Raw genomic sequence first — 24247 nt, 5'->3', positions numbered from 1 at the left:
CTGTCTACCTACAGACCTGACACTGTCTACCTACAGACCTGACACTGTCTACAAACTGACCTGACACTGTCTACCTACAGACCTGACACTGTCTACCTACTGACCTGACACTGTCTACCTACAGACCTGACACTGTCTACCTACAGACCTGACACTGTCCACCTACAGACCTGACACTGTCTACCTACAGACCTGACACTGTCCACCTACAGACCTGACACTGTCTACCTACAGACCTGACACTGTCTACCTACAGACCTGGCACTGTCTACCTACAGACCTGACACTGTCTACCTACAGACCTGACACTGTCTACCTACAGACCTGACACTGTCCACCTACAGACCTGACACTGTCTACCTACAGACCTGACACTGTCTACCTACAGATGTGACAACTGTGCCTTGATATTCCACCGCTTTAATTGTTCGGCAATGTTTGTGCTGGCTTAACTTACTACACAACTTCCTTGTGTATTGATTACACAGAAAGCTGCCAGGTCTGCTCAGTGGAGGGGAGCAACTAAGTATTGGCCGTGCAGCGCCAGTTGGTCTCAAGTTAGATAGATGATGGCAATATTAACTCAAGTTCACAAGTCGATAGTATGTAACATTTTTCTTGTTTAAGTTACAATTGAGTTGCTGAGTGGCACACAGTCGATAGATAAGTTTCTTTTCCCTTGGAAGATGGAAGCTCTTGCCTGAAAATCTATTTTCCATTCCATTCAATCCAATCAAGTGACTATGGTTCTCTCATCAGTGAATGTGGAGTACAATATGTAGCCATATATATGTCTACACGGACACCGCTACCTCTAGAGGCCTATAGAGATGAAGTGTGAACTGTAGCTCACCTGGTCTGGGAGCATGTACACAGGTCTAGACACCCCATGCTTGCATGTCTTCAGGCCTATAGAGATGAAGTGTGAATTGTAGCTCACCTGGTCTGGTAGCATGTACACAGGTCTAGACACCCCATGCTTGCATGTCTTCAGGCCTATAGAGATGAAGTGTGAATTGTAGCTCACCTGGTCTGGTAGCATGTACACAGGTCTAGACACCCCATGCTTGCATGTCTTCAGGCCTAGCTCACCTGGTCTTGGAACATGTAACAGGTCTAGACACCCCATGCTGGCATGTCTTCAGGCCTATAGAGATGAAGTGTGAACTGTAGATCACAATATGTAGGCATATATATGACTACATGGACACCGCTGCCTTTAGAGGCCTATAGAGATGTAGCGTTCCAGAGTTAAATGCCCTGGTGTGATGATAGCAGGACTGAGGTCTGTGTTACTTTCTGCCGTGTTGTTTCCTCATCCTCTTCCACAAATTGATACAGCTCATTTTGAACAGAGGACATCGCAACAAGTGGGAAAATAAGTTAATATGGTGTCAAAATTTAGAACTGGCATGAAGCACCCCTCTGCATTTGAAGGAATCTAAAGACACTGGATTTATATCATGTTTCATGAAAGTATTCATTCTGTAGACGAGTGTCGATCATACTGCAATCGATCTTTCCTTTGACGAAAAGTTAATGATTTTGTGTTGATGGGAAATTGAAGTAATTGTCACTGACCTGAGCACTTACAGCTTGTTGCATCGTACGTCGTAAGACTGACTGTGAAAATACTTCAGTCAACCTACAGACTGACCTGGAGAACATCTGTTGGGAGCCAGTGCTCACACAAGGCAGTCTATGTTGCTGCCTCACTATAACCTGGATGGTTTTCCAGTACGCTGGAAGGGGCGGCCAGGGGTAGCCTCGTGGTTAAAGCGTTTGCTTGTCACGCCGAAGACACGGGTTCGATCACCCACATGGGTGAACAATGTGTGAAGACAATTTCTTTACCGTGATATTGCTGGAATATTGCTAAAAGTGGCGTAAAACCTCACTCACTCACTCCAGTATGCTGACTTGGTGGCAGAATGTGACGTTAAACAACAAACAAACCTCAGTAGGACCTGGATAAATTCCAATATGCTGACTTAGCGGACATCTGCCTGTCATCATGTCATCCTGATATTACTCCATCAGTAGCAGCCTCTTGTGCCGCTCATGTTGAGATAGACTGTGTGTGTGTGTGGGGGGGGGGGGGGGGCATGAGGGCTTGTAGAATGTCTGCACAACATCTCTTGACCCAAAGACATTCCCATGTTGCATCTGTAGACTTGATAAGTATTCATTACAGTGCAGGAGGGACTCCTTGAGAAAAAACAGGAGGACTAGTTTCCCTCTCGCCACGATTGCAGATCTCGATTGCAGACCACAATCTGAAATTTGAAGAAGATGTATAAGCCCATCTAAATCACCTGTGTCTTGGACATGATTAGGTGTCCTCGTAAGACCCTGACTTGATGTCCTCCGGCTCAGATTGATGTGGTTTCTGTGTGTGATTGAGGGGGGAGCAGGAAGTCACATGATGTGACTTGAGAAGTGTCAGGCTCATGGGGGACTGCGTGGGTTGGGGGCTGGGGGCGGGATCAATGATGTCACAATCCCACACTTGTTTCAGTGGATCAAGATTGATATGAAATTTCCCTGTTTCTTTTGAGCAAAGGGAATTGTGTTCTATGAAAGAGTGCAGATCTCTGCGTGTGTAATTGTTTCGTACAACTTTCAATCGATCGGTACAGGGAATTACAAGACGCTCACCCCAAAGCAATCAGAAATGTTCTCATGGCCCCAGTGTAGTTTTCAGATGTTATTAATACTAGTATTCAAGTGAGGGTTAAGAAATTGATGCTTTGTTCTGCAATTTGCAACATTGCCCCGAAATACCTCTCTGAACTCCTCGTCTACCACAGAGAACTCTCTGATCTCAACAACAGATCTTTTCCGAAAATCAGAACATCCACATTTGGTGAAAGAATGTTCTCCCATTCTGCAGCGATTCTGTGGAACTCTCTTCCAGATAATTTCACATTATCTCCTGCAGTCCCTGCTCTTAAAGTCAACCTCAAAACCCACCTTCTTAACAAATACTATCAAAGCTAAGCGCACTGACACAAAGTGTTGTTGTTGTTGTTGTTGTTGTTTGTGTTGTTGTTGTTGTTGTTATTATTATTATTAACAGATTAAAATTAAAAAATGCAGCAAAGAGGGTTTGGGTGATCCTGGCACAGTCAGGCTGGTTAGGCTCATCATCAGCTCAGGACCCTTGCCCTCTCTACACGCAGTCCTGAAAACGAATGGGACTTCTCCCACGAAGGGCTGTCTAGTCAAACCCACCCAGAACTTCTCAGAGAATGTGAAGACTCCTCAACATTGCAACCTTCTGCATTACCCAGATTGTCAGAAGGGCTGTATTCCTGGTAGTACTGGTAGCAAACCTGGGTACTCTCCCAATGTCAGTCTACAGATTGGGAGGTACCAAACCTAAGGCACCGAGAACAATGGGGAGTCAGACAACTTGGTACTTGGGATGTAAGCGTACCATTTCGAAAGCGAGGTCTGCATATTTGCCATGTTTTTCCTCAATCTTGTCAGTCACATTACTGTCAAAAGAGACAGAAAATTCAATGATATAATTGATTTCATTGGATTTATCAAAAAGGACAAGATCAGGTTTGTTGGCCTGGATACGTCTGAGGCTGTATATGGACCTATTCCAAAGGATTTTGTATTTATCATTTTCCATGACGCCCTCTACATATTACGGGGCGTACCATTGATGGACCTCTGTGTCAAAACCACAAGCAGGGTGAAGACGGTAGTAAAATTGTTGTTGTTGTTGTTGTTATTATTATTATTATTGTTATTGTTATTATTATTATAACAAAAATATGATGTAGGAGAGACAACAGAAAACTGCCATTTCTATTCCAGTTGTTAGTTTTCATTTGTTAAATTGATTATGGAAAGTTGACTGGATTTTCTTCTTTAAGGTTCTTGCCATGGATGAAGGATGGTTTCTCTGCTGGTTTAAATTATTTGCTGATGGCGATCAAGGGGAGATTTGTCCTTTGATCCCAGCGTCTGTTGTAGAGGAAGCTGATCATCACACGTCATTAAGATTTAATGAAGTAAAGAAATTTTAAACTGTAATTAATTAACATCTTGACATCTCCTCAATCAAAAGAGATACCATATCACTCTTTAAGAAGGATGTTTAGAATCTGATCTTTACATTCATCAAGTAACAGCATCTGATTCAACCAAACATCTTTGACAACAGGATTGTCTTTTCCTAAGAAGTTCAACTAGGGTGTTTCTCAGCAGCACCACAAGACATTGCCGGAAATCTCTGTCTTTTGTTAATTGAGCACAACTTGTGCGTATCCACATCTCATGTCACTTCAATTTCCTGGGGGTCAGTGTTGGTGAGGGTGACGTGGCTGTGACCTGGTCAGCCCTGGACACCGAGGAATGACTGCCACTCCAGATTCCTGCCTCATTGGTTCCATCGGACAATGTTATTACCGGACTCTTCACATAGATCCACAGATTCGCCTCCTCGTCACGACTCAGTCGGTGTTTGAACACAGCCCTAGTTCGGGACTCGTATTGGTTTACTAATTAGGACCTCATTCAAAGTGCAGCCTTCAAGATGAGGTCAGATTCTCCAGTGGACAGTAACGAGATAATTGGGTTAAATAGTTGATGTTATTCTGTTATCTTGTTGAATGGAACAATAATTGTGTTATTTGGAGAAGAAATTGTAGAGGCTAGAATGAAATCACATTGTCTAAGGATTGCTAAATATTAGTCATATTTCATGAATTATTTCATTAAGCATATGACTACCACAGCAATTCAATCGTTGTGAGATGGCTAGTTGCACATTCTCACATTCGCCTTTGTGAGTTTGAAGAAGAGGGCAGTCGACTGAAGGATGGGTCATGTGTAGTCAAGATATGTTTACATTGGCCAGAAAATGTTTAGATTAGTAAGGATCTGTTTCGATTATTCAGAATATGTTTAGATTGGTCAGAATATGTTTTGATTGGTCAGAATGTATATAGATTAGTTTTCATCTTATGAACTTTCAGCAAGATATAATATTCTAAACAAGACTGAGATTACACGGTGGATGCGCATTGTTGTATAGAACGGCACCAGGAGGATGTGAAGGTGGATGCGTGGTGTGCTGCATCAGACGTTGCATCGGAGGACACCAAGGATGGACTACACACACCCATGTGAGGATTCGAACAGACAGACAGACAGACAGACAGGCAGGCAGACAGATGAACATGGATGTGTAATGACAGCATGGGTCCGATCCCCCATGATTACAGCTACTGGCCCCCTGCTGACCTCAACCCTGCTACTTGAATCAGAGGCGCCCCAGAGGTCAAGTCTCCGTCCCAGAGGTCACGTCTCCCAGTCTTGTAAAGCTGTCATCCACAGGCAGCGGCAATTACAGAAATTTGATTTCCTCAATTTATCAACTTTGATGCTGTGGATTGTATTTGTGGGCCGTGGGCCTCTATGTTGTTTATTTGATTTGTTGCTAAGTGGGCTTGTGGTTGTGAGGAGGCAGTCCTGTGGGGCTGTCCCTGCTGCAGTTACAACCAGATGGTTACAGACCTCCTAATGAATTAATCTTACACGGTTAAACATTGCCGCATATTTCTGTTCTCTCTGTGACATCAGCTGTACCATTACAAGAAACACTGGGACCTTCTGTGTTCTTCATGACAATGAGACAGACACTGGGACCTTCTGTGTTCTTCATGACAATAAGACACACTGGGACCTTCTGTGTTCTTCATGACAATGAGACAGACACTGGGACTTTCTGTGTTCTGCATGACGATGAAACAGACACTGGGACCTTCTGTGTTCTTCATGACAATGAGACGGACACTGGGACCTTCTGTGTTCTTCATGACAATGAAACAGACACTGGGACATTCTGTGTTCTTCATGACGATGAAACAGACACTTGGACCTTCTGTGCTCTTCATGACAATGAGACAGACACTGAGACCTTCTGTGTTCTTCTTGACGATGAAACAGACACTTGGACCTTCTGTGTTCTTCATGACAATGAGACAGACACTGAGACCTTCTGTGTTCTTCATGACAATGAGACAGACACTGAGACCTTCTGTGTTCTTCATGACGATGAAACAGACACTTGGACCTTCTGTGCTCTTCATGACAATGAAACAGACACTGGGACATTCTGTGTTCTTCATGACAATGAGACAGACACTGGGACCTTCTGTGTTCTTCATGACAATGAAACAGACACTGGGACATTCTGTGTTCTTCATGACAATGAGACAGACACTGAGACCTTCTTTGTTCTTCATGACGATGAAACAGACACTTGGACCTTCTGTGCTCTTTATGACGATAAAACAGACACTTGGACCTTCTGTGTTCTTCATGACAATGAGACAGACACTGAGACCTTCTGTGTTCTTCATGACGATGAAACAGACACTGGGACCTTCTGTGTTCTTCATGACAATGAGACAGACACTGAGACCTTCTGTGTTCTTCATGACGATGAGACAGACACTGGGACCTTCTGTGTTCTTCATGACAATGAAACAGACACTGAGACCTTCTGTGTTCTTCATGACAATGAGACAGACACTGGAGCTTCACGGTTTAATGATGGTGGCAAGGTCAAGGTCCAAAGAAACATACAACATACAGTTAACTATAAGGGACCACTCACTGATTGTAGTTCATTATAACCGTAGTTATGTGCATCCACCTGCAAGACGTGTGTAAAATATTGGTATCCCCGGTGTTGTTTGGGAAACTGTTGTTTAACATGTGTTGTTTGGCAGACCGTTGTTTGACATGTGTTGTGTTGATTGGGAGACCGTTGTTTGACATGTGTTGATTGGGAGACTGTTGTTTGACAAGTGTTGATTGGGAGACCGTTGTGTGACATGTGTTGATTGGGAGACCATTGCTTGACATGTGTTGTTTGGGAGACTGTTGTTTGACAAGTGTTGATTGGGAGACCGTTGGTTGACAAGTGTTGATTTGGAGACCGTTGTTTGACATGTGTTGATTTGGAGACCGTTGTTTGACATGTGTTGTTTGGGAGACCTTTGTTTGACATGTGTTGTTTTGGAGACTGTTGTTTGACAAGTGTTGATTGGGAGACCGTTGTTTGACATGTGTTGTTTGGGAGACCTTTGTTTGACATGTGTTGTTTGGGAGACTGTTGTTTGACAAGTGTTGTTTGAGAGACCTTTGTTTGACATGTGTTGTTTGGGAGACCGTTGTTTGACATGTGTTGTTTGGGAGACTGTTGTTTGACAAGTGTTGATTGGGAGACCGTTGTGTGACATGTGTTGATTGGGAGACTGTTGTTTGACAAGTGTTGATTGGGAGACCATTGCTTGACATGTGTTGTTTGGGAGACTGTTGTTTGACAAGTGTTGATTGGGAGACCGTTGGTTGACAAGTGTTGATGGGTAGACCGTTGTTTGACATGTGTTGATTTGGAGACCGTTGTTTGACATGTGTTGATGGGTAGACTGTTGTTTGACGTGTTGATTGGGAGACCGTTGTTTGACATGTGTTGTTTGGGAGACTGTTGTTTGACAAGTGTTGATTGGGAGACCGTTGTTTGACATGTGTTGATTGGGAGACCGTTGACATGTGACTGTTACAAGAAAGCAACTTGACAATGTACATGTGATGAGAAGATGCTGAACAACAGATAACACATTTACCCTGACCTAAAGTAATTGATGCAGCTCAGACAATGTGGTGTGTATTTGAACCATTCTGTGTATTTGATCAAAACTTGGCAAATCTATCAGTCACATGCTGAAGTGGTGCCTTTTGCTATTTTGTAATTTTTTTATAAAGGAATAGGAATGTTTCAAAATTTCATTTTTCCATGTATCCATGGACACAAGTTAGACTTTGCTGAAATGGAGGTAGGTGTCGTTTCTGGAGCAGCACTAAAAAACTGTTCAGAAGTTTTGAATCAAACTTGGAACATGTATTATTCAGGGGTTGAAGTGATGCCTTTTGCTATTTAGGAATTTAGATAAAAAAAATTCCTGTTTCCATGGCAAGAAGTTTGACTTTGACCACATCTTTAAAACAAATAGGTATTCTTCCTTGAAACTATGCACACATATGACCAGTTTGTCATCTGGTGACTTTTGCTATTTAGGGATTGTCAGAATTTATATTTTTCCGTTTCCCTGGCAACAAGTTTGACTTTGACTGTTCATGTTGGTGTGTACCTGACATAGAAATACAAAGTCAATAACTGTGACTCTAGTATACTGACAGACAGATCAGATAGAAATTCCTCATCAAGTGGACCTAACAGGCAGATAATTTGTTCTTTCTAATTTGTAGGGTCCGGGGGATTTGTCATCTTCTGATGACTCCTGTCTTACTACTCCAACTATCCTGACACAACCCTCCTCCCCCCCCCCCCCCTTCCCCCTCTCCCTCAATCTGCAGCAGGCGTCTATACTGAGTTCAGCCTGGCTGGGAGATCCTAGATTTGTTCTAATTATTCCTGATGTGTCATATACAAATTGAGACCAAAAATGTAATGGTTAAAGATATGATAGTTTTCAAATCTGAATAGTTTACATAGTTACAAACTTTGCCAGATAAATTACTTCATCTAATAGCAAATCTGTGAAATTTTAGCTTTTCATGCAAACAACATAAAAAGCTTATCTTAAGCATTTTTTCACATTCTTGAGGTACACAGTCATCCCAAGGATTAGCTCAGCGTATCGGAGGAAGGTTTGTGCATAGAGGAGATAAGGGCAGTGCTATTTCAACACTGCTTCCTAGAGCGTTATCATAGCACACAGCGTTATCATAGCACACACAGTGTTGGATTCTGCACCCACACTGCCAGTGTGTACTGTCAACAATGTCGCTGTTTGTGTGTTCCGGGGGTAATAGTGGACGCTAATGCTAACAACTGTTGACGTTGCACCGGCCCCTTTAATGTGTTTGTGAGCAGGAGAAACCCATTGCTTTAGGGGCAATTTGAGCTTTGATCACTGCTGGTGTTTGAGATGGGGCGGTGATCCACGTGCCAGCCAGGCCTGGTCAATAGCGTTCTGCTTGTATACGACAGAGCTGGAGCTGGTCCATAGCTTTCTGCTTGTATACGACAGAGCTGGAGCTGGTCCATAGCGTTCTGCTTGTACACGACAGTGCTTGAGCTGGTCAATAGCGTTCTGCTTGTATAGGACAGTGCTGGAGCTGGTCCATAGCGTTCTGCTTGTACACGACAGTGCTTGAGCTGGTCAATAGCGTTCTGCTTGTATACGACAGAGCTGGAGCTGGTCAATAGCGTTCTGCTTGTACAAGACAGTGCTGGAGCTGGTCCATAGCATTCTGCTTGTATACAACAGAGCTGGAGCTGGTCAATAGCGTTCTGCTTGTACACGACAGTGCTGGAGCTGGTCCATAGCGTTCTGCTTGTATACGACAGTGCTGGAGCTGGTCCATAGCGTTCTGCTTGTATACGACAGAGCTGGAGCTGGTCAATAGCGTTCTGCTTGTATACGACAGTGCTGGAGCTGGTCAATAGCGTTCTGCTTGTACACGACAGTGCTGGAGCTGGTCCATAGCGTTCTGCTTGTATACGACAGTGCTGGAGCTGGTCAATAGCGTTCTGCTTGTACACGACAGTGCTGGAGCTGGTCAATAGCATTCTGCTTGTAAACGACAGTGCTGGAGCTGGTCAATAGCGTTCTGCTTGTATACGACAGTGCTGGAGCTGGTCAATAGCGTTCTGCTTGTATACGACAGAGGTGGAGCTGGTCAATAGCGTTCTGCTTGTATACGACAGAGGTGGAGCTGGTCAATAGCGTTCTGCTTGTATACGACAGAGCTGGAGCTGGTCAATAGCGATCTGCTTGTATACGACAGAGCTGGAGCTGGTCCATAGCGTTCTGCTTGTATACGACAGTGCTGGAGCTGGTCAATAGCCTTCTGCTTGTATACGACAGTGCTGGAGCTGGTCAATAGCGTTCTTCTTGTATACGACAGAGCTGGAGCTGAGTCATTCAGCCGTCGTGTTGTCTTGTTCGGGTTGCTGCTGTTCCAGCTTTTAGGTTAAAAGATTCGGACACATGTTTCTTCCACTCCACTCCACTGCACAGGGCTCTTCTGATGCCATCATGTGTTCTACTAATGTACTAATGTGTGCTGAGGTAATAGATCACTAGGGTAACAAAATCAGCCAGCCCCCCCCCCCCCCCCCCCACCACCACCACCACTTCTGACCACATATACTCACATCCCCCCAGCACACCCACCCACCAACAAATCTCATTTCTCACCATTCTTTCTATTAAATCCACCCAGAATTCCCTTAGAGGATTCCAAGACACTATTGATCCCCAGTACCCGATTCCAATTTCTCCGTGTGGAGTCCAGGACCCAATGCTTGTCTCTCAATGTGGAGTCCAGGTCCCTATGCTTGTCTATCCATGTGGAGTCCAGGACCCTATGCTTGTCTCTCCATGTGGAGTCCAGGTCCCTATGCCAGTCTCTCCATGTGGAGTCCAGGACCCTATGCCAGTCTCTCCATGTGGAGTCCAGGACACTATGCTTGTCTCTCAATGTGGAGTCCAGGTCCCTATGCTTGTCTCTCCATGTGGAGTCCAGGACCCTATGCTTGTCTCTCCATGTGGAGTCCAGGACCCTATGCTTGTCTCTCAGTGTGGAGTCCAGGTCCCTATGATTGTCTCTCCATGTGGAGTCCAGGACCCTATGCTTGTCTCTCCATGTGGAGTCCAGGACCCTATGCTTGTCTCTCCATGTGGAGTCCAGGACCCAATGCTTGTCTCTCCGTGTGGAGTCCAGGACCCTATGCTTGTCTCTCCATGTGGAGTCCAGGACCCTATGCTTGTCTCTCCATGTGGAGTCCAGGACCCAATGCTTGTCTCTCCATGTGGAGTCCAGGACCCTATGCTTGTCTCTCCATGTTGAGTCCAGGACCCTATGCTTGTCTCTCAATGTGGAGTCCAGGACCCTATGCTTGTCTCTACATGTGGAATCCAGGACCCTTTGCTTGTCTCTCCATGTGGAGTCCAGGACCCAATGCTTGTCTCTCCATGTGGAGTCCAGGACCCTATGCTTGTCTCTCCATGTGGAGTCCAGGTCGCTATGCTTGTCTCTCCATGTGGAGTCCAGGACCCAATGCTTGTCTCTCAATGTGGAGTCCAGGACCCAGTGCTTGTCTCTCCATGTGGAGTCCAGGACCCTATGCTTGTCTCTCCATGTGGAGTCCAGGTCCCTATGCTTGTCTCTCCATGTGGAGTCCAGGACCCTATGCTTGTCTCTCCATGTGGAGTCCAGGACCCTATGCTTGTCTCTCCATGTGGAGTCCAGAACCCTATGCTTGTTTCTCCATGTGGAGTCCAGGACCCAATGCTTGTCTTCCATGTGGAGTCCAGGACCCTATGCTTGTCTCTCCATGTGGAGTCCAGGACCCTATGCTTGTCTCTCCATGTGGAGTCCAGGACACTATGCTTGTCTCTCCATGTGGAGTCCAGGACACTATGCTTGTCTCTCCATGTGGAGTCCAGGACCCTATGCTTGTCTCTCCATGTGGAGTCCAGGACCCTATGCTTGTCTCTCCATGTGGAGTCCAGGACCCTATGCTTGTCTCTCCATGTGGAGTCCAGGACACTATGCTTGTCTCTCCATGTGGAGTCCAGGACCCTATGCTTGTCTCTCCATGTGGAGTCCAGGACACTATGCTTGTCTCTCCATGTGGAGTCCAGGACACTATGCTTGTCTCTCCATGTGGAGTCCAGGACACTATGCTTGTCTCTCCATGTGGAGTCCAGGTCCCTATGATTGTCTCTCCATGTGGAGTCCAGGACCCTATGCTTGTCTCTCCATGTGGAGTCCAGGACACTATGCTTGTCTCTCCATGTGGAGTCCAGGACACTATGCTTGTCTCTCCATGTGGAGTCCAGGACCCTATGCTTGTCTCTCCATGTGGAGTCCAGGACACTATGCTTGTCTCTCCATGTGGAGTCCAGGACACTATGCTTGTCTCTCCATGTGGAGTACAGGACAGACAGGTCCCCAGTACCCAATGCTTGTGCATTAAGCACCAGTGCTAACCTTAAGTGCTGTTGCTACAGTTGAGCACCAATGCTACAGCTAAGTGCTTATGTCATATGTGATAACATTAGTTTTAACTCTAGATGCTCACCTCTTGTGTACGTAGTCACACCATGTTCCCATGTGGCAAGTGTCAACATATAACAACTCTAGATGCTCACCTCTTGTGTACGTAGTCACACCATGTTCCCATGTGGCAAGTGTCAACATATAACAACTCTAGATGCTCACCTCTTGTGTACGTAGTCACACCATGTTCCCATGTGGCAAGTGTCACTGTAGTTAGGGACCTGAACATAACGCTTCGTTGTAATTGATTCAAGTTAATGTTCACAATGAAAAAATTAGGTCCCCAAGAATACAGCCAAGTAATTGTTCAGACTGAACTAAAAGAATTACCGTATTTGACGTAATAAGCGCCCAGGGCATTCTCAAAATTAGAACTAGGGGGCTCTTATTAGATTATTATTTTGGTGAAAAAACAGTTGAAAGACGCTGACAGCCTGAAGTTTTTATATACGACAGATATATTTTTCCAGAATCTAATTGCCCATTGTTAAGGGTGCATATAACACAGGAGTGTTTATTATACACGAATAAATAAGTCTTGTGTACATTGATCAATCGGAAGGGGTGCTAATTGGATTTGTTCACTAGCCAATATATTAGCAAATATCACCGTTGGGGCTTATTACAGCAGGGTGCTTATCAGGTCACATACGGTATGTCAGCTTTATGGCTTCAGTTGTTTGATTGGCTCAGAAGTAGACGGATGACAATGTAGACACTATTTATGGTTCTTGTCCACAAACTGAGTCTACTTTGATTATGGTTTCAACGTTCAACTGGACGACGGTATCAGTAGGAAACCAAACTGAACCCAACTCTATCTGCTTCTTTTAACTCCATCATTGCAATTCTATTGATGTTGAATGAAAAGTTTCTGTGACGAGATTATTTGAATTCCTCTTCAACCTTCCGGCAGCTTCCCCCGTGAGATGATTCCGATATAATAAAACATTGAATAATCCATTGGCCAGGAATCACAGGGGGATAATATTTACATATTTTCTATTTGTAGAATCAGTATTCACAGATATTTACACAAGAATTCAGGAAAATGTGAAAAGCGCCCCCTGGAGGCCTCTTGAGGACAGTTTTATCTGGAATTTCATGATGTGACATTTTTAAGCATCAGGCCTGTCATGGAGAAGATTGTCACTGCAGAAGAGACAACATCGACAACATCGTCTTGACCACAATGACCATTTCTTCATGGGGCCCCCGTTGAGTCACTTGAAGTGGGCAGCCTTTAATTTCCTAGTCAATCCCTCTGAATGCAGGCCCACGATAGTTATTGAGAAATAATCGCCACAAGCTAATTGCCTCCCTGAACCTGCGGGATTGAACCCAATGACTTTTGATGTCGGCGAATAATGTGCGACCCGACCCACTGGCTCAAATTGGAATTAAGTTGAATCCTAATCTTGATTTCCCAAAGGCTCAAATTTGGAAATGAATTTCAATTAGCAAACTGGAATGATTTAATTGAAGTTCCCTAATAGCACAACTGTTTTTTCAGCATGATCACAGAATTACGTTTCTATGGTAATTACAGAATAAAATAGATTCCGATGTAGCAGCTCTGGGGAGGGCAGTCTGATTGTGTGTAGCAGGTGCTTTATGCTGCCTCATGGACAGGATCTGAGATGGCTGGAAGCAGCAGACCTGGCCGTGGCTTCATCCGCTACAATAATCACGTTATACGCTTTTTAGATGGGGAGTTGCAGCACTACAATAATCACGTTATACACTTTTTAGATGGGGAGTTGAGGCACTACAATAATCATGTTATACGCTTTTTAGATGGGGAGTTGAGGCACTACAATAATCATGTTATACGCTTTTTAGATGGGGAGTTGAGGCACTACAATAATCATGTTATACGCTTTTTAGATGGGGACTTGCAGCACTACAATAATCACGTTATACGCTTTTTAGATGGGGAGTTGAGGCACTACAATAATCATGTTATACGCTTTTTAGATGGGGAGTTGAGGCACTACAATAATCATGTTATACGCTTTTTAGATGGGGAGTTGAGGCACTACAATAATCATGTTATACGCTTTTTAGATGGGGACTTGCAGCACTACAATAATCACGTTATACGCTTTTTAGATGGGGAGTTTTTTTAGATGGGGAGTTGTGGCACTACAATAATCATGTTATATGCTTTTTAGATGGGGAGTTGAGGCACTACAATAATCATGTTATACGCTTTTTAGATGGGGAGTTGAGGCACTACAATAATCATGTTATACGCTTTTTAGATGGGGAGTTGCAGCACTACAATAATCACGTTATACACTTTTTAGATGGGGAGTTGTGGCACTACAATAATCATGTTATACGCTTTTTAGATGGGGAGTTGTGGCACTACAATAATCATGTTATACGCTTTTTAGATGGGGAGTTGAGGCACTACAATAATCATGTTATACGCTTTTTAGATGGGGAGTTGCAGCACTACAATAATCACGTTATACACTTTTTAGATGGGGAGTTGAGGCACTACAATAATCATGTTATACGCTTTTTAGATGGGGAGTTGAGGCACTACAATAATCATGTTATACGCTTTTTAGATGGGGAGTTGAGGCACTACAATAATCATGTTATACGCTTTTTAGATGGGGAGTTGAGGCACTACAATAATCATGTTATACGCTTTTTAGATGGGGAGTTGCAGCACTACAATAATCACGTTATACACTTTTTAGATGGGGAGTTGAGGCACTACAATAATCATGTTATACGCTTTTTAGATGGGGAGTTGAGGCACTACAATAATCATGTTATACGCTTTTTAGATGGGGAGTTGAGGCACTACAATAATCATGTTATACGCTTTTTAGATGGGGAGTTGAGGCACTACAATAATCATGTTATACGCTTTTTAGATGGGGAGTTGAGGCACTACAATAATCATGTTATACGCTTTTTAGATGGGGAGTTGAGGCACTACAATAATCATGTTATACGCTTTTTAGATGGGGAGTTGCAGCACTACAATAATCACGTTATACACTTTTTAGATGGGGAGTTGAGGCACTACAATAATCATGTTATACGCTTTTTAGATGGGGAGTTGAGGCACTACAATAATCATGTTATACGCTTTTTAGATGGGGAGTTGAGGCACTACAATAATCATGTTATACGCTTTTTAGATGGGGAGTTGAGGCACTACAATAATCATGTTATACGCTTTTTAGATGGGGAGTTGTGGCACTACAATAATCACGTTACACACTTTTTAGATGGGGAGTTGTGGCACTACAATAATCATGTTATACACTTTTTAGATGGGGAGTTGAGGCACTACAATAATCATGTTATACACTTTTTAGATGGGGAGTTGAGGCACTACAATAATCATGTTATACACTTTTTAGATGGGGAGTTGAGGCACTACAATAATCATGTTATACGCTTTTTAGATGGGGAGTTGCAGCACTACAATAATCATGTTATACGCTTTTTAGATGGGGAGTTGTGGCACTACAATAATCACGTTATACGCTTTTTAGATGGGGAGTTGAGGCACTACAATAATCATGTTATACGCTTTTTAGATGGGGAGTTGCAGCACTACAATAATCATGTTATACGCTTTTTAGATGGGGAGTTGTGGCACTACAATAATCATGTTATACGCTTTTTAGATGGGGAGTTGTGGCACTACAATAATCACGTTATACACTTTTTAGATGGGGAGTTGTGGCACTACAATAATCATGTTATACGCTTTTTAGATGGGGAGTTGTGGCACTACAATAATCATGTTATACACTTTTTAGATGGGGAGTTGTGGCACTACAATAATCATGTTATACGCTTTTTAGATGGGGAGTTGAGGCACTACAATAATCATGTTATACACTTTTTAGATGGGGAGTTGCAGCACTACAATAATCACGTTATACACTTTTTAGATGGGGAGTTGAGGCACTACAATAATCATGTTATACACTTTTTAGATGGGGAGTTGAGGCACTACAATAATCATGTTATACACTTTTTAGATGGGGAGTTGAGGCACTACAATAATCATGTTATACGCTTTTTAGATGGGGAGTTGTGGCACTACAATAATCACGTTACACACTTTTTAGATGGGGAGTTGTGGCACTACAATAATCACGTTACACACTTTTTAGATGGGGAGTTGAGGCACTACAATAATCATGTTATACGCTTTTTAGATGGGGAGTTGTGGCACTACAATAATCATGTTATACGCTTTTTAGATGGGGAGTTGAGGCACTACAATAATCATGTTATACACTTTTTAGATGGGGAGTTGAGGCACTACAATAATCATGTTATACACTTTTTAGATGGGGAGTTGAGGCACTACAATAATCATGTTATACGCTTTTTAGATTGGGAGTTGTGGCACTACAATAATCATGTTATACACTTTTTAGATGGGGAGTTGAGGCACTACAATAATCATGTTATACGCTTTTTAGATGGGGAGTTGTGGCACTACAATAATCATGTTATACGCTTTTTAGATGGGGAGTTGTGGCACTACAATAATCATGTTATACGCTTTTTAGATGGGGAGTTGTGGCACTACAATAATCATGTTATACACTTTTTAGATGGGGAGTTGAGGCACTACAATAATCATGTTATACGCTTTTTAGATGGGGAGTTGTAGCACTACAATAATCATGTTATACGCTTTTTAGATGGGGAGTTGTGGCACTACAATAATCATGTTATACGCTTTTTAGATGGGGAGTTGAGGCACTACAATAATCATGTTATACGCTTTTTAGATGGGGAGTTGTGGCACTACAATAATCATGTTATACGCTTTTTAGATGGGGAGTTGTGGCACTACAATAATCATTTTATACGCTTTTTAGATGGGGAGTTGTGGCACTTCAATAATCACATTATACACTTTGTACATGGGGATTGCAGCACTACAATAATCACATTATACACTTTGTACATGGGGAGTTGCAGCACTACAATAATCACGTTATACACTTTCTACATGGGGAGTTGCGGCACTACAATAATCACGTTATACACTTTGTACATGGGGAGTTGCGGCACTACAATAATCACGTTATACACTTTGTACATGGAGGGTTGTGGCACTACAATAATCACGTTATACACTTTGTACATGGAGGGTTGTGGCACTACAATAATCACGTTATACACTTTGTACATGGAGGGTTGTGGCACTACAATAACCACGTTATACACTTTGTACATGAAGGTTGTGGCACTACAATAATCACGTTATACACTTTGTACATGGAGGGTTGTGGCACTACAATAATCACGTTATACACTTTGTACATGGAGGGTTGTGGCACTACAATAATCACGTTATACACTTTGTACATGGAGGGTTGTGGCACTACAATAATCACGTTATACACTTTGTACAAGGGGAGTTGCGGCACTACAATAATCACGTTATACACTTTGTACATGGGGAGTTGCGGCACTACAATAATCACATTATACACTTTGTACATGGAGAGTTGCGGCACTACAATAATCACGTTATACACTTTGTACATGGGGAGTTGTGGCACTACAATAATCACGTTATACACTTTGTACATGGGGAGTTGTGGCACTACAATAATCACGTTCTACACTTTGTACATGGGGAGTTGTGGCACTACAATAATCACGTTATACACTTTGTACATGGGGAGTTGTGGCACTACAATAATCACGTTATACACTTTGTACATGGGAAGTTGCGGCACTACAATAATCACGTTATACACTTTGTACATGGGGAGTTGCGGCACTACAATAATCACGTTATACACTTTCTACATGTGTGGATGTGTCATGGCAACTATGTACACAACGCTAATGTGTCATGGCAACAATGTACACAACACTACTGTATGGATGTGTCATGGCAACTATGTACACAACACTACTGTATGGATGTGTCATGGCAACAATGTACACAACACTCCTGTGTCATGGCAACAATGTACACAACACTACTGTATGGATGTGTCATGGCAACTATGTACACAACACTCCTGTGTCATGGCAACAATGTACACAACACTACTGTATGGATGTGTCATGGCAACAATGTACACAACACTAATGTGTCATGGCAACTATGTACACAACACTACTGTATGGATGTGTCATGGCAACTATGTACACAACACTACTGTATGGATGTGTCATGGCAACTATGTACACAACACTACTGTATGGATGTGTCATGGCAACAATGTACACAACACTACTGTATGGATGTGTCATGGCAACAATGTACACAACACTACTGTATGGATGTGTCATGGCAACTATGTACACAACACTACTGTATGGATGTGTCATGGCAACAATGTACACAACACTACTGTATGGATGTGTCATGGCAACTATGTACACAACACTACTGTATGGATGTGTCATGGCAACTATGTACACAACACTACTGTATGGATGTGTCATGGCAACAATGTACACAACACTAATGTGTCATGGCAACTATGTACACAACACTACTGTATGGATGTGTCATGGCAACTATGTACACAACACTAATGTGTGGATGTGTCAAGGTAACTATGTACACAACACTACTGTATGGATGTGTCATGGCAACTATGTACACAACACTAATGTGTGGATGTGTCAAGGTAACTATGTACCAGTACAACATTGGCTGAACCTGTCACTAAGTACAACATTGACTGAACCTGTCACTAAGTACAACATTGACTGAACGTGTCACAAAGTACAACATTGGCTGAACCTGTCACTAAGTACAACATTGGCTGAACGTGTCACTAAGTACAACATTGACTGAACCTGTCACTAAGTACAACATTGGCTGAACCTGTCACTAAGTACAACATTGACTGAACGTGTCACAAAGTACAACATTGACTGAACCTGTCACTAAGTACAACATTGGCTGAACGTGTCACTAAGTACAACATTGACTGAACCCGTCACTAAGTACAACATTGGCACATGTTTTTCATGTTAATTTTATTAAAATCATTGCCATTATGAAAACATATAGATACAAGTATTGACTATAAATGTTTGAGAAATATCCAGTCTTTCTTCTGTGTATCAGAGAGGTGTAACTTTACATGTAGTATTCATTGGGAGGAAGTGTCCCTGGTGCAAGGCTCGGCACTGGGTCAGTATGCATGAATTGTGTCCTTGTTAAGATATCAAGATGAATTGTCTTGTATTTACTGAAGATGGAGATTCAGGGGGGATTTGTTTAAATTGTTTGATAGACATTACTTAAAAGTTGACGGATGACAAAGTAGACACAATTTATGGACAACAACGTCTTTATTTACTGTAGAGGCAACGTTTTGGTATAGATCCTAATTATACCATTGTCAAGCTAGATTGACAATGGTAGGATCTATACCGAAATGGTGCCTTTACAGTAAATAAAGAAGTTGTTATCCATAAATTGTGTCTGGTTTGGGATTTGTTTTGTCTCCAAAATTCAAGAGATGCTCAGGGCTCCTTACTTTTAAATATCCAAAGACACTATAAGAATAACGAAAACCTTAAGTGAATGCTACTCTAGCCATGGCCCTGTTCTCCGTGTAATCGGTGGCACTCGGGGGAATCCATGTCTTGTGATCAGAAGGCAACACTAAAATTGAAGGTAACATCCTCGAGGATCTGTAGCAGACCTCCGAATTATTCAAATATTCTCTAATGGAATATAAAGGTGGTATCTCTCATCCAGCTGATGTGATTAAAGGCCCCGTGACAGAATCACACAGGATGATATTGTCGTTATCTCCCGGCGCTGGGCTCGGTGTCCCTTTGCTGGAGTCGTCACATCACTTGTGAAGCTGGTTAGAATATCTTGATTGTCAGGGGAATATACACAGACACATAAGTCCCATCTGTTCAGAATTTGATAGCAATGTGTTTATGATGGTAGTTGGACAAGATAATTGAGGAATGCAGGAAACACATAACAACTCTGCTGCTCGGGATGTCAAATATGTCTGATGGGTGATTTAGCTTCATATATTGTGTCACTGCCGTAGGGATCGCATAGGATGCTTTTTTGACAACTGTGCAGTTTGGAGATAAAGAATCATGTCATAAAATAAGAGTTAAATTCAGCATTTACACTGGTACCACCCGATACTGAAGATGTAATTAGTTTTAGAATAAAATATGTGTTTGATAAGGCAGCTACATTATTTTTAATGAAAAACAGAGAAAGTTTGTGTTTGTAATCTGCATGATTATCATAAAGTGTCAGTTTTCCAGTTTTACAAAGTAAGTGCGTAAATGGTTTATGTAAAAGTTGGATTGAAGGCGGAACCTACACTTGTTGATGAGCCATGGGGTAATAAAGACTAGGTTCTTGTTTCTGCTGTAAAGAGGATGCTATTACCCAAGATTTATTTTATGATGATTTGCCTGAAGTTGGTTTGGTCTTCAGCGTCTCCCCGTGTTGATGTTGAGTGCTGTTGCAGCCGCTGCCTGCTGGGAGCAGCTGATACTGCATGTGGTGCCCTCATCACCAAGGCCAAAACAGACTTCATTTATTTTCTTGTATCTTTCACTTTTTACATGTTTTTGTTCCTGCTCTGATTTTGTTGAGGATTTTACCCCAACATTGAACTGAATGAACTACAATTCCTGTGAATGAACATTTAATACAAAAATGACAACATACCAAAGAAAGACAACATTTTCCAGTATTCCTGTTGACATCTGAATATTTGGGTTAGAATTGGTCTTCAGCAACCCATGCTTGTCATAAGAGGTGACCATGCTTGTCATGAGAGGTGACTATGCTTGTCATAAGAGGTGACTATGCTTGTCATAAGAGGTGACTATGCTTGTTGTAAAAGGCGACTAACGAGGTCGGGTGATCAAGCTCGGTAACTTGTTTGATGCAAGTAACCAAAATGCTTAGATCGATGCTCATGACGTCAATCACTGGATTGGCTGCTCCAGACTTAATTCTTTACAGACCACTGTCATTAGCTGGAACATTCCTGAGTGTGGCGTTAAACAACAAGGAAACAAAGAAAGTATTTCTTTCTATCAGAGAGAGTGAGTTCGCTAGTGAATGTTGTTCAGTATACCGCTATTGGGGTCGGGAAGCACATCGGGAGCCTGACCACCAGAGACCAAGTCTAACCCACACGGTATCATCATCAGACAACATGTGCTGTCGTTGTTCTGACCCAGACTGTCCTCCTGACAGGTGCACGTTATTCCCAGGAGTTTGCAGCTGTGATGCTGGTGAATGTTCCTGGTGAATGTTCCTGGTGAATGTTCCTGGTCTTTCATCTTCACAGGCTGAAGCTGCTGATAGGGGCAGCGGTGGAAATTCTCCCTGAAGATAGGAAATTGTCTCCATGCCTGCTTGGCACCTGTGGTGGTGATAATATCCACAGCATGATGTGCCCCACTCTGATGTCTCTCCCACCAGATGAATCCACAGGTCTGGGCACATGATGGCACAAAGCTAAATATCAGAATAAAAAGAAACTTGTGATGAAAAATTAGATATAATGTGCAAGGTTTGTTGTAACATTAGATACAAGCCGCAGGTTTGTTGAAACATTAAATACAAGCCGCAGGTTTGTTAAAAGATAAGATACAAGCCACAGATTTGTTGAAACATTAGATACAACCTACAGGTTTGTTGAAACATTAGATACAAGCCGCAGGTTTGTTAAAAGATAAGATACAAGCCACAGGTTTGTTGAAACATTAGATACAACCTGCAGGTTTGTTGAAACATTAGATACAACCTGCAGGTTTTTTTGAAACATTAGATACCAGCCGCAGGTTTGTTGAAACATTAGATACAACCTGCAGGTTTGTTGAAACATTAGATACAAGCCGCAGGTTTGTTGAAACATTAGATACAACCTGCAGGTTTGTTGAAACATTAGATACAACCTGCAGGTTTGTTGAAACATTAGATACAACCCACAGGTTTGTTGAAACATTAGATACAACCCACAGGTTTGTTGAAACATTAGATACAAGCCGCAGGTTTGTTGAAACATTAGATACCACCTACAGGTTTGTTGAAACATTAGATACAACCTGCAGGTTTGTTGAAACATTAGATACAACCCGCAGGTTTGTTGAAACATTAGATACAATCTGCAGGTTTGTTGAAACATTAGATACAACCTACAGGTTTGTTGAAACATTAGATACAACCTGCAGGTTTGTTGAAACATTAGATACAAGCCGCAGGTTTGTTGAAACATTAGATACAATCTGCAGGTTTGTTGAAACATTAGATACAAGCCGCAGGTTTGTTGAAACATTAGATACAAGCCGCAGGTTTGTTGAAACATTAGATACAACCTGCAGGTTTGTTGAAACATTAGATATAACCCACAGGTTTGTTGAAACATTAGATACAACCTGCAGGTTTGTTGAAACATTAGATACAAGCCGCAGGTTTGTTGAAACATTAGATACAATCTGCAGGTTTGTTGAAACATTAGATACAACCTACAGGTTTGTTGAAACATTAGATACAACCTGCAGGTTTGTTGAAACATTAGATACAACCTGCAGGTTTGTTGAAACATTAGATACAAGCCGCAGGTTTGTTGAAACATTAGATACAACCTGCAGGTTTGTTGAAACATTAGATACAAGCCGCAGGTTTGTTGAAACATTAGATACAAGCCGCAGGTTTGTTGAAACATTAGATACAAGCCGCAGGTTTGTTGAAACATTAGATACAACCTGCAGGTTTGTTGAAACATTAGATACAAGCCGCAGGTTTGTTGAAACATTAGATACAACCTGCTGGTTTGTTATAACATTAGATACCAGCCGCAGGTTTGTTGAAACATTAGATACAAGCCGCAGGTTTGTTTTTGGCACAAAGCTAAATATCAGAATAAAAAGAAACTTGTGATGAAAAATTAGATATAATGTGCAAGGTTTGTTGTAACATTAGATACAAGCCGCAGGTTTGTTGAAACATTAGATACAAGCCGCAGGTTTGTTAAAAGATAAGATACAAGCCACAGATTTGTTGAAACATTAGATACAACCTACAGGTTTGTTGAAACATTAGATACAAGCCGCAGGTTTGTTAAAAGATAAGATACAAGCCACAGGTTTGTTGAAACATTAGATACAACCTGCAGGTTTGTTGAAACATTAGATACAACCTGCAGGATTTTTTGAAACATTAGATACCAGCCGCAGGTTTGTTGAAACATTAGATACAACCTGCAGGTTTGTTGAAACATTAGATACAAGCCGCAGGTTTGTTGAAACATTAGATACAACCTGCAGGTTTGTTAAAAGATAAGATAGAACCTGCGGCTTGAGATTGAGTTACATGAAGGAAGAAAGTTCTTAACTAAACCAGGATTAACAAACCACCCATCTTGTTCCCAGAATCTCCGCCAATGTCTCCCACCACCTGGATCGCCCCCGGCATCGCATTCTCAGCATCTGCCATCTTGATCATTGGGACCATCATCGCCTACCTCTGGCACCGGAAATACAGGTAGTACATGGTAGTACATGGTAGTACATGGTAGTACCTTTAGTCAGGGTGATACAGGTAGTACATCCTTTAGTCAGGGTGATACAGGTAGTACATGCTTTAGTCAGGGTGATACAGGTACAACATGCTTTAGTCAGGGTGATACAGGTAGTACATCCTTTAGTCAGGGTGATACAGGTAGTACATGCTTTAGTCAGGGAGATACAGGTACTACATGCTTTAGTCAGGGTGATACAGGTAGTACATCCTTTAGTCAGGGTGATACAGGTACTACATGCTTTAGTCAGGGTGATACAAGTAGTACATCCTTTAGTCAGGGTGATACAGGTAGTACATGCTTTAGTCAGGGAGATACAGGTAGTACATGCTTTAGTCAGGGAGATACAGGTACTACATGCTTTAGTCAGGGTGATACAGGTACAACATGCTTTAGTCAGGGTGATACAGGTACTACATGCTTTAGTCAGGGTGATACAGGTAGTACATCCTTTAGTCAGGGTGATACAGGTAGTACATGCTTTAGTCAGGGTGATACAGGTAGTACATCCTTTAGTCAGGGTGATACAGGTAGTACATGCTTTAGTCAGGGTGATACAGGTAGTACAT

General features: G+C 42.3%; 1 protein-coding gene across 8 annotated transcripts in view; it reads left to right on the top strand.

The window, feature by feature from the left end:
• LOC124125386 overlaps positions 1–24247 on the top strand; it is an 85769-nt gene that overhangs the window by 54826 nt on the left and 6696 nt on the right. For all 8 annotated transcript variants that reach the window (XR_007219228.1, XR_007219227.1, XR_007219225.1 and 5 more), the window contains exon 4: positions 23530–23641. Coding sequence is in view for 4 of the 8 variants with exons in the window: in XM_048388492.1 (XP_048244449.1) it covers positions 23530–23641 (112 nt within the window). In the remaining 4 variants the exon portion in view is untranslated. The remainder of the gene's footprint in view (positions 1–23529; positions 23642–24247) is intronic.

The sequence above is a fragment of the Haliotis rufescens genome, unplaced genomic scaffold (assembly GCF_023055435.1).
Source record: "Haliotis rufescens isolate VD_foot unplaced genomic scaffold, xgHalRufe1.0.p SCAF_72, whole genome shotgun sequence".
Classification (NCBI taxonomy): Eukaryota; Metazoa; Mollusca; class Gastropoda; order Lepetellida; family Haliotidae; genus Haliotis; species Haliotis rufescens.
Note: the sequence above shows the minus strand (reverse complement) of the source record. Positions and strands in the feature narration are given on the sequence as shown.